The sequence below is a fragment of the Sinocyclocheilus grahami genome, unplaced genomic scaffold (genome assembly GCF_001515645.1).
Source record: "Sinocyclocheilus grahami isolate Dianchi unplaced genomic scaffold, SAMN03320097.WGS_v1.1 scaffold2.1, whole genome shotgun sequence".
Classification (NCBI taxonomy): Eukaryota; Metazoa; Chordata; class Actinopteri; order Cypriniformes; family Cyprinidae; genus Sinocyclocheilus; species Sinocyclocheilus grahami.
The window spans coordinates 762,665-774,316 of NW_015505181.1; the positions used below are offsets into that span (position 1 = coordinate 762,665).

An 11,652-nucleotide genomic window follows, 5' to 3' on the forward strand; every position below is an offset into this window, starting at 1 on the left:
GATTAGCTGGTTCAGGTGATTTTAATTGGGGTTGGAGCTAAACTCTGCAGGACACCTGCCCTCCAGGACCGAGTTTGGGCACCCCTGATCTAGAGAGTCCAAAGAATTGTGCTGCAGTGGTTTGATCGAGACTGAGCTAAAAACCTAGGACTAGTTAGGAAAAGTAGGTTTTTAACAATCGAGAATATTTATTGAATGATTTGATTGACAGCAATGGTTCTTGAGGTAAAGTTGCTCATTAGGAGGAGATCTATCAAATGACATGCAAATTGTGTGGATGTGTGAAACACGTGATTACAGACACAAAACTCAATAGCGCCAACTAGAGAGCGATTTCTTTCAAAATTCTTACAGACCTTTAGGGTCATGAGTCAAACATGCCCACCAAGTTTAGTTCCGATCGACCTCCGTTAACCTTGTCAAATAGGCGCTAAAACTTGTTTGGCCAATGGCAGCCATGCTTTTTTTAGATATGTGAATGTCCTCACAGACACATGTGCCACTTTGGACAAAGACACCACATACCAATTTTCAATTCTATCGGAGCAACGGTTGCTTAGTTATAGTCGTCTTTTTGTTTTTTCCATCTTATAGCGCCACCAAGTGGCAGAGCTGCACAACTTTTTATTTGACCAAAGATTGAGCTCATACACGGGTGTAGAGAGTTTGGTGAAGATCTCTCATTCCATTCAAGAGTCATACTACAATTAGCTATTGGCTAACATTAACATAAAACTATTTAGCACGCGATAATCAATTTCAGCTTATTTGATAATTATTGATATTCAGTGTCCACAGAATATTTCTGTAGTGGTTTGGTTCCGATCGGGTGAAAAACCTAGGATTAGTTCACAAAAGTAGGTTTCGGACAGAACTCAATTTTGCGGAAAAAAACGTGTGTCAGAGCAAATCTGTCTGGCTCCACTTTTGTTCATGTTGACCCAAGGATTGCAACGATGTAAAATTTGAGTCGACGACAAACGGTGTACAAGCTAGGGCCAAAAATGTCTGAAATTTTATTTTTTTGCGCTGTAGTGCTCCCTTTAGTCCGATTGGGGCAAGTCTTTGGATCGGAGTAGCGAGCAATACTACTACGATCGGACCAAGTTTCAGCTCTCTCGAAGCCTTACGGTTTGGGCTGCACAATCGGTTTTACCGGAGAATAAAAAAAATAAATCCTTACAATTACAACAGGGTTTCAGCACTGTGTGCTTGAACCCCTAAAAAAAAAAAAAAGAATCACTGAATTGGAAAAAGAATCACCCCTTGTGTAAATATTTTGTTGTACCACCTTTTGCTTTAATTACAGCCTTTAGTCTGTTGAGATATGTCTCTATTAACTTTGCACATCTAGACTTAACAATACTTGCCCTGCCCACTCTACTTTGCAGAACTGCTCAAGTTGAATTAAATTTGATGGTGACCGTTTGTGGACTGTAGTCTTCAAGTCATTCCACAGATTTTCAATGGGGTTTAAGTCTCTTGGTCGCCTCTCTGACCAGTTTCCTCCTGATTCTTTCATCCAGTTTGGAGCGACGTCCTGATCCAGGGAGGGTCTGTGTTGTACCAAATACCTTCCACTTCTTAATAATAGGCTTCACTGTGCTTCTAGGCATTGATAAAGCCTTTGAAATATTTTTGCATCCATCTCCTGACTTGTGCCTGTCCACAATTTTATTCTGGAGATCTTTTGACAGTGCCTCACCACCCATAGTTAATTGTTTGCTTCAGCTGCATTACCAGGGACTAAAATGCTCCAGGAAAGCTCATTTCATGCTGAGCTGATTAAAATGACCACAGCTGATCACAGTTGAAATTCAAATGGCTTTGTGTGCCATTTAGCTGATTAGTTACACCTGATTGAGTTTACAAGTCATTTTTAGGAGGGGGTGATCCTTTTTCCAACTCAGTAATTCTGTTCGTGTTTTAATTTTTTATTCTGACATGCGGGTGTTATATCTTTCACTTGGATGTTACAAGTTGCACTGAGTAAATACAGCTGGATAAAACAAAAACTGTGTCCGTCTTCATTTCAGGCTGCAAAGCAACATAGTGCGATTATTTTCTATACCCACTGTGTGTGTGTGTGTGTGTGTGTGTATATATATATATATATGTATAACATTTTTATAAAGGACAAAACTCATAACAGTTTAGAGTTTTAGTTCATTTACTTTTTCAGTTAATATTGCAAGTGTCTGCTGAAATGGTCAAAGATGAATTATTGTTATTTGACAAGGACTGTCCTAAATCTTTTCATTCACAAAAGTGACTTCATGTGTTACTCATAGAGAGATAAGAAGGATGGAAAGTCCTTGTCTTAAGGAATGTTTAAAAGGATCATCTCCATTTCTTTATGGCAGACTATGATAGACAGGTGCAGTGGTACGTGTAAGCATACAGTTTGGTGAGAATGAAAATGTCACAATAAAAAAAACACTACACAACTACATTTATCTGAACTCTGCCAAAAGAACAAAAACAGGACCTATAGTAGTTCAAATATGAACCCCATATGAGTTATGTAGTCGAATACCATATAATTTTCCAAACAGTGACTTCAGTAAGTGCTCTATTCGTGGTTCACCCTGTCCAATGCCACATAGAAGCTCTTCTTGTCATCCAGGCAATGCCAACCAATGGGTCCAATCTCACAATCCGCACAAATAAGGTACTTCACTTTGCCTACATCTTTTGTGAAGCCCACATTCTCAAATGTGTACATGTCATCAACCAGCCAGTGAGCTGTTAATGTGTCCCCATCCAACGTCCCATCCGACTGACCAATGGAGGTTTTCTTTCTCATTGACGGCAGAAACAGCTGGTAAATGGAAAAGGGTGTTGCACAGAAAATAGAGGACACAGCAGTTTTGAGATATCATCACCATCATATATAACATAAATTGTCTACAAGTCAGTTGTGCACACAGACTATAATTTTGCAAATTACTTAAGTGTAAATTATATTTAATTACCATGTGATGTAACATATTAACCATAACTATATTTAAAATGTTTTACCTCCTTTTCTGCAAACAGTGCCATGCCTGGGCAGAGCACTTTGGAACCACATCTCTGGCACAACACTGCTTTCACATTTTTACCATCTTCTGACACGAGAGAGGGGTCTACCGATCCCTCGGGAGAGGAGGTCTGTTTGCTGTCATCCATGTTATGTTAGTTGTTCAAACTGAAATTCAAAACATACGATCAATTAGAATTTAACATATATTACGTGATTAAGGTAGGTCTATCAATACATCTAATATGATATTAATGTAAATAGCTAACTGGCTAAATGAGTGACTAGTAAGGAAGAATACTCGCCTCTGAGTCAGACCATGAGGAAAACCGATCCTGTTTAAGACACATGTATCACCCAAATATAGTCTTCGAAATGTTGCGCATAGATATGGTAACTTAGGTATAAACACAATAATAGACACTAGTTAGAAAATACTAACGGACTAGTGTCGGCTACTGCTAATATTTGCGCAACCGCTAAAGCAGACCGGTTGAAAACAAGCCACGAATTTTACGTTCCGCTCAGAGTAGCACAACAGCAGACTCCATTTTCAAGCGCTGTAATTATGTGTTCATATGATGGGAACACCGAAGTCCAGAGAATATATCACACACTTACATTATTGCATTTTTAAATCATTTATTTAGATATTTATTGCAAATAATGTCCTGTGAGTGTTTGTGTGAGAGTGTTTTGTGCAAATGTATAATAAAAACGGTCTTCCAGGAATTTAATTGCAAACATGTCAAAATCTCCATTGTTACCTGAACAATTAATCTCCACCAAATAAGAGCAACTCAATGCATGATCCATAAATATTTATTTAAACATTTCACATTTCAATAAAATGTAAATGATTTACCACCTCTACATGTAACACATGAATATATGGATAGTTTGTGGTAAAGCCACACAGTTAGCTTATTTTGTAAAAAGGATCAAACACTACTTTTTTTTACTGTTTTTTTTGTTGGTTTTTTTATTTTTTTTACAAACAGCAATTTGAGAAAGTTCATCAATAAAGGTTAAACTTTTTTTATTTGTTATTTATGGAACCTTTTTAATAATGTGATTGGATTGCTTGCAAATTAAATTAACTTAAATTAACTATGTTTGATACTAATCAAATTTACTACACTGTAGTTTTGGCCCATCTATTTTAATCCTATTTCCAGTGGCCTAAGGCACAGGAATATTCTTATACTTTACAGGAAAGTTTATACTTTACAGACTGCACAGATATATCCATGCAGAGGCTTAATAACAATTATATTCAATATCTGTGCTGCAAGGTGCAATAGTTGACCTGTTTACATTTTCATTTGACCTAGAAGTAAAGGTTTAACATTGTGTGTTCAAAGCAGGTAGATTTAGCTGAAAACCCTCAAACCCTTATTTGCCCTTTGTTCATTTTCTGGTCAGTATGAATAAAAAAAGATGTCAAAACATTGCTCTGTTCATCAAAGTTTGGACACTACTTTGGGTGTGCATCAAATGATGTCAAGAATTGTTCGTTTACAATAAGCAAAACTAAAGACGCATTATTTTCTGTGGGGGGAGGGGGAGGGGGCAAGTCTACAGCTCAATTAAAGTGCTTTTCACTACAAAAGAAACAAGTTCAAACCCCAAGAGATTGTGCTCAAATCAAAGTTTGATGATAACAAGGGTCATCATGTTCCAGCTACCAGATACTTGTTCAGCCTACGATGCCCTTTAACCACACAAACACTTTCATCAAATGAAAATGGACTCATGGACTCTTTGTAACAGGGGGGGAAAAAAGACCTCATGGACTCTTTGTAACAAGGAAAAAAGAATAAAAGTTGACACAATCAGCAAAAAACGCAAAGGTAAATAAAAACAAATCAAGGATTGAGTACAAATATGGGCACTAAAAATCCTAATTGAAAAGGGATGTGTTTGTAAGAGCTCTTAGAGGAGAGTGTCATCAGTGCAGCCTCCTTCAAGGCCGTAGCGGAACTCCTGCAGGTTTGACACGCCATAGAAATGAATGAAGGCTGCTGCCACCACCAGCACATGGAATATCTGGTGTGAGTGAAACTAAGAAGAGAGCAAAATTTGGTGAGTAAAACATGTGCATATCACTATACTTCAGAACATGATTATGAAAAATATTTCTCAACTGAAGCCTTAGTCACTTCTACAAAAAAAAATCTAAATCAAAAACACATTAACTTACCCAAATATCACACTTGCCCGGGAAATAGCGCTCTGGGATTCGTGCAGCATACAGCCCAGCACCTGTGATGTACATGGCGCCCATTAAATAGAACCAGCCCATCTGTCCAACAGTAGTGGCCTTGACGAAACCCTCCTCGATGGTGAAATGCATGGTGGGGACAATCCCACTCAGTCCAAGACCCATGAAAACTCCTAAAAGTAAAAAAAAAAACAATATGCTATGAATTAATGCACTGTTGTCTTGATGCAGTGTTATTTTAGTATCACTATTATATTGTTATTTTAGTAGCCACTATAATATTTTTTTCATATTTTGAAATATATAGCTTTTATTTTTGTATTTTAAAAAAAAATTTTTTAGTCATTTTGCTGTTTGTTTTTCTTCATTTTTATATATTTTATTAAATGTCTATATCATTTTTATTAAATAAACAAAATAAATATTGCTTTGGCAACTAGCTGAAATAAAATATTTTTTAAATATTTTTATTTTTATTATATTTTTAGATTTTCCTTTTATATTTAATTTCAGTAAACATTTATTTTATTTTAAACAATGATTTTTTAATGGTTTTATTTTTAGTCTACTATTGTCTTGATGCAGGTGAATTAACCATGTATTTACTCTGCTGATCTAAGTGCAAGACAAGTTGAATGCGAAAGTGCTGTGCAACGTGACACAATCACAGCCAATCAGATGATATTTGATATTTAAAAGTCACCATGAAATCAAAATTCATAGTTCTTTGATGGAATATTTCCATTCTTATTTTTTTTATTTAGCACCCTTGTAATCTTCAAACAAAAACATTAACTTCCCCTCCCCTAACAACAACAACATCTCTGATGGCATATGAACTGGCACAACCTGTCACTCAAATGAGACTGCAGCAATTCGCAAATGACAGTGCTCAAATGAACTAATCAATTCCCGAAGTCCAGCCTTAGATTTTTTTATATCTTAGATCATTTCATAACTACAGCAAATTAATGTAAAGTAATGAGGAGCAGTATTTTTAGACCAATGAGATTTCGCTGTGGGCGGGGCTGCCTAGTGCAACGCAACAGAAACCAAACCAATTGATCAACTCACAAGTCTTTTGACTGGTTTCATGACTGACTGAACAAATAAATAAATGGATGAGATTTCATAGCATTCATTGATTTTCAATGCATCACTTCAGGTTCAGTCTTTCAGCGTTAAAGATTGGTCTAAATGAACCAAAATTGACCCGTTATGGCAAATAGGTCACTGCCCACCTGCTCTGGTGGGCCTGTGGCGGGGAGTGGAGAAACGGTCCCACTGGGCAACAACGATTGCTGCTATGCCCAACACACAGACGATTGTGAGGTAGATGAGACGCGGCTGAGGAGAGCAGTAGAAGGAGTAGTAAAGCCAGGGTACAAAAGAGCCCATGATCAGCAAAGCAATGCCAGAGTAGTCTAGTCTGAGAGAGAACATGAGAAACAGAGAGATTAAAGTCACTTAAAGTCATTTCTACCATGAAATAGATCATTTAATAACAAGACAGTAAACTTACTTGGAGAAAGTGCGAGAGACTTTCTCAGAATGGCAGTAGACAGTGTGAAAAAGCCAGGAGAAGCTGAGGCACAGAACTGCACCCAAGAAGAACATCCCGAACACCACCTTCTCCTGCAGTGGGGCCATGAAGTACATATTGGGCCTTAGCATGGTAAGTGTGCCCAGGCACAAAAATAAGATTAACCCTGTGGAAAAAACAAAAACAATAATGGGTCAATGTGATGCTAATTTTATTATAAGACAATATTTCACATTTTTGTTTGTTTAAGATTTTCATTTAATATTTATATTATATTTCGTCTTTCTTTTAATTACCCCCCAAAAAATATTTTTAATAGCTTTAGTTTTAAGTAACAATATCAACACTGCTTTGGCATAAGCATCTTTATCATGGATGCTTTGTGACTGACCCTATTATACAATTATATTCATTTTTATAATTATTTTAACGTTGTAATCTTAATGACAAAATTCTTTTTCATTTGTTAATATTAAATATTACATTTCAGTATAAGCAAAAGGTTTATCCTGATCTTGCATGCTCTCAAAATTAGAGCGGTGTTTGTTCTTGTAATTGATCTGCTGCATACTTAATGCACTAAATATATGCATGAGGTGAACAATAGTCACTATTCTCTGTGACAGCTCAACAGCGTAACCCTAATCTTACCCAACAAATGAGTCCAGATATTCCCGGTCTCTGTGTGGATCCTGAAAATGCTCCCGAAGCAGGCACGGAACGAGGGCATGGGAGGCCGATGACCGTGCAGGAGGTAGTCATTATCTTTTAGCCACTCCGGCAGGACGTGAAAGGGAATGACCCTCCAGCGGCCCTCCCAGACCTGCAGAACAGAGATTCAGCATTCATTTTATTTATTTTCAAGCATTAAAATAGCTGTGCTTAATGCCCACACACCTTATGCACAAACTCCTCCATCTTCTCCATTGCATGGTGAGCCTGCAGAGGTAGCGTCAGAACCTCTCCGATTTCTTCATCCTCCTCTTCATCATCAGCGAGACCGCTTGCTCCCTGTGGTCACAATCACAATCAAAATGAGCCTGCAACACTGCTGGCACAGAATATGTAAGACTTCGTAATGTATTCAGATGAATAATTACTAGGCTTGCCTCTGACTGGACTCCTTTGGCTCCTATGGGGCCCTTCTCCTCCAGCAGGGGACCCAGCTCCATCAGCTCCACCTCAGCAGGGGCATGGCATTCCTCTGTGACCTGGCAGTCTGCATGACTGGCAGACCTGATTTGGCCTGACATCAGTAGACTGCCCTGTGACTCGTCTCAGACCTCTGAAGCCTCCACTTCAGTTCACTGTGGGCCAAACGTAATATATTCAATCAAAACAAAACTTCATTGCCAAAGTCAAGTCATGACAACATCAGTGACCCGTAACAACAACAGAGACGGCTTACCTCTGGCAGAAGCTTTGAACACAGGCAGATTTCAGGATGTTTTCTATAAAATTGCATTCAATCTTGGGGGAAAAGAAATACAACTAGGTTTCATTATTATGACGGAGTTTTAGTGCCATGTAAAAAAAAAAAAAAAACGATGATTACGAGATTAAAGTTGAAATAATTTGAGAAAAAAAGTAAAAATTACGAGAATAAAGTCGTAGCAATATGAGAATACAGTCAAAATATTTTGAGAATAAAGTCAAAACTACGAGATTTAAATTGTAGCAATTATGAGATTAACGTTATAATATTTTGAGAGTATAGCCTATATTGTGCATGCAAATGGCCCGAAATTCCAGTGGCAACTCATTTGAATATATGTGGGATTATTAGCAGAAATCATACCAAGTGTCGTACTCATGGGGACAGTATGCTTGGAAATAATATTTCAAGTCTTTGAATGCATTCATTGTTTGTAGTGCGTCAGCCACCGTATAACAGCAATACGTTTTGTGCTTTTGGTACTTTTAATATAAAACAAAGTCTCAGCTTTCAAATTCTGTCAGTTTTATAGTGAAATACAAACAATATGTCTTACAATAATGTGTTTTTCACGCTGTTTAATGTGGTGTGACAGATCGCTGTATTCGCCTCAGTTTAAGCGGCATGTGAATCAATTAACTTTTCAATGTCAAATATTTTGACTTTATTCTCAAAATATATCTCGTAATATAGTTTTTTTTTTTTTTTTTAAGTGACACTAAAAACGCTGTCGTATATTATCTCAGTTCACAATGATATGAAGTAGCTCATTCTGGCGGTGTTTCAAATAACTCGACAATAACTTATAAACCTTTAAAGGCAGGCCTACTGTGAGCTACAAGGTTGTTCATCCATGTAATACACTTTTGGTGATGTTTGTCATCAGCTCACATTGTTTCAACAAATTTTTTAAATAATCATGTTTAATAGAGGAACTGCAAAGAAATGTCAAGCCAACAGAGAATCACACCAAGCGATTATGCTCTCTTTTTGCTCTCAAACTACTTATATATTTGAATAAGCATATTTCGCAATAAATGTCCATGTAAAATATTTTGACTTTATTCTCAAAAAATATCTCGTAATATCCGTTTTTTTTTTTTTTTAAGTGACACTAAAAACGCTGTCGTATATTATCTCAGTTCACAATGATATGAAGTAGCTCATTCTGGCGGTGTTTCAAATAATTCAACAATAACTTATAAACCTTTAAAGGCAGGCCTATTGTGAGCTACAAGGTTGTTCATCCATGTAATACACTTTTGGTGATATTTGTCATCAGCTCACATTGTTTCAACAAATTTTTTAAATAATCATGTTTAATAGAGGAACTGCAAAGAAATGTCAAGCCAACAGAGAATCACACCAAGCGATTATGCTCTCTTTTTGCTCTCAAACTACTTATATATTTGAATAAGCATATTTCGCAATAAATGTATAATATTTTTTCTATATACATAATCAACATCTTTAAATCAATAGTTTTATATTTAGCCATCCTTTTTTATTCAATGTCATTTGCAATGCTTCATGGGATTTCAGTTCCCCCCCCCCCCTTCATTAAAGACAGTTCACCCAAAAATACCAATTCTGTCATCATTTACTCACCCTTTTGTCACTCCAAATAGAAGTCAATGGCTACGGGCAAATATTATGTTACCAACATTCTTTAAAATATCTTCTTTTGTGTTCAACAGAAGAAATTCGTATGATGACAGAAATTTCATTTAAAGCCACTAAGTTCAATGCCTTGTACCTTTGTCTTTTTACCTGATTTTCAAATACTTTTTGCTTCAAATTAAAGTTTGTAATGATTCACCTTATAGCTGGTTAGTTCACTATTATACAAAGACTTTTGTAAAACCCCTATGGGAAAAATACTTCGGGAACCGAGGTGCTGAAAAAGTGGGCAGACACTTGGCCCTTTCACACAGTAATACCAGTAAATTGCCGTAAAATTACCGGAACAACTATACCGGTAAATACAAAAATGCGCAGTTCGCGGAATAAATGCGTCGTCTTCTTCTGATTTTTTTATGGCAGTTGGCAAACCAGTTTGGTGCATATGCATATGGTTGTAACGGGGCTGACGAGACGTGAGGAACCATGTGCAAGCTTTATTTACAGCAGAGAGGTCAGAAACACAGGCAGGGTCAAACAATGGCAAACACGTATATGGCGGGCAAGACACAAGAATAATCCTAGGGCTAGCGAAGGTCAACGATCGGCGAACAGAATCAAAAGGGCGAGACTAGAGGGATAAATCCAGGAACACAGGAAAAGGTCCAGGCATGGGCAAACAGAGTCCAAATAGCAAAACGACAGGGCAATCCAAAAACAAAGGCAGCGATATATACACGGGAAAACAGGCAAGGCAAGACTAGACTAAACTAAACTAAACACTAAGAAAAAGACAAAACTAAGACAATAAACAGGCTCCGTATAGCAGCTAACACTAGGAGAGTGGAAAACGCTAGAAACGACAGGGCAATCCAAAAACAAAGGCAGCGATATATACACGGGAAAACAGGCAAGGCAAGACTAGACTAAACTAAACACTAAGAAAAAGACAAAACTAAGACAATAAACAGGCTCCGTATAGCAGCTAACACTAGGAGAGTGGAAAACGCTAGACAATACTCGGCAGTGAAAGAGAGGAAGTCCATGGCTTATGTAGCATGTCTGATTGGATTCAGTTGTGTGTGTGTGTGTGTGTGTGATCAGTGCATTCAGCTGTGTGCATGTAATCAGTGCAATGGTTGATGGGAAATGCAGTCCAGGGTGATGTGTAACAGTCTGTGTGGTGTGAGAGTCAATGTAATGGGAGAAGGGTGACCTCTGATGGCAAACAGATGGAAGTTTATGGACCGGATTCGTGACAATGGTGCATATTCCGCCGCCTACTAAGATGGAGTGTGAGGCACTGATATCAAGGGGGAAAAAAACAATCTATATTTTATCATATAATTTCGTTTTTTCCAAGAAATTTATAAGAGCTTTATGTGTTTTATAAGAACTATTTAATATACTCTGCATGGTAAGATAATTTATGCCAGCAGATTTTTATTCCTCTTTTAATTGAAATCGTTCATTTTCAAATGCCCTACAATTTGAGTAAATGCACCATCTGCGTCAAAATGCAGATGGTGATTGGCCCAGCATAGATGTCTTAAAGGGTTAATTCACCCAAAAATGAAAATTACCCCATGATTTACTTACCCTCAAGCCATCCTATATGTATATGACTTTCTTCTTTCAGACGGATACAATCTGAGTTGTATTAAAGGGGTCATATGATGCGATTTCAAGTTTTCCTTTCTCTTTGGAGTGTTACAAGCTCTTGGTGCATAAAGAAGATCTGTAAAGTTGCAAAGACTAAAGTCTCAAATCCAAAGAGATATTCTTTATAAAAGTTAAGAGTCAGCCAC

The 11,652-nt window shown here is 37.2% G+C and overlaps 2 protein-coding genes across 2 annotated transcripts in view; both read right to left on the minus strand.

Moving 5' to 3' along the window:
- Positions 1–2,099: 2,099 nt before the first annotated feature.
- On the minus strand, positions 2,100–3,564 carry rabif (RAB interacting factor). Its single transcript, XM_016293211.1, has 3 exons — positions 3,328–3,564; positions 3,022–3,190; positions 2,100–2,821 (listed from the first exon to the last, which is right to left on the minus strand). Exons 2-3 carry the CDS (start codon positions 3,169–3,171, stop codon positions 2,573–2,575), a joined length of 399 nt encoding a protein of 132 aa, XP_016148697.1. The 5' UTR covers positions 3,172–3,190; positions 3,328–3,564; the 3' UTR covers positions 2,100–2,572.
- A 109-nt stretch (positions 3,565–3,673) lies between these two features.
- LOC107601046 (adiponectin receptor protein 1-like) overlaps positions 3,674–11,652 on the minus strand; it is an 11,212-nt gene continuing 3,233 nt past the window's right edge. The window contains exons 2-9 of the mRNA XM_016293094.1: positions 8,198–8,259; positions 7,899–8,096; positions 7,687–7,800; positions 7,441–7,612; positions 6,769–6,955; positions 6,488–6,675; positions 5,226–5,419; positions 3,674–5,086 (exon numbers count right to left, since the gene is read on the minus strand). Of these exons, the coding sequence (XP_016148580.1) occupies positions 4,958–5,086; positions 5,226–5,419; positions 6,488–6,675; positions 6,769–6,955; positions 7,441–7,612; positions 7,687–7,800; positions 7,899–8,042 (1,128 nt within the window). The 5' untranslated portion in view covers positions 8,043–8,096; positions 8,198–8,259 and the 3' untranslated portion in view covers positions 3,674–4,957. The remainder of the gene's footprint in view (positions 5,087–5,225; positions 5,420–6,487; positions 6,676–6,768; positions 6,956–7,440; positions 7,613–7,686; positions 7,801–7,898; positions 8,097–8,197; positions 8,260–11,652) is intronic.

What these genes read in the sequence shown, in the direction of transcription:
- rabif (XM_016293211.1), bottom strand. Translation starts at nt 3,171, where the DNA reads ATGGATGACAGCAAACAGACCTCCTCTCCCGAGGGATCGGTAGACCCC. An exon ending in CACTGTTTGCAGAAAAGGAG is followed by an intron (nt 2,822 to 3,021) that starts GTAAAACATTTT and finishes TCCATTTACCAG; the next exon opens with CTGTTTCTGCCGTCAATGAG.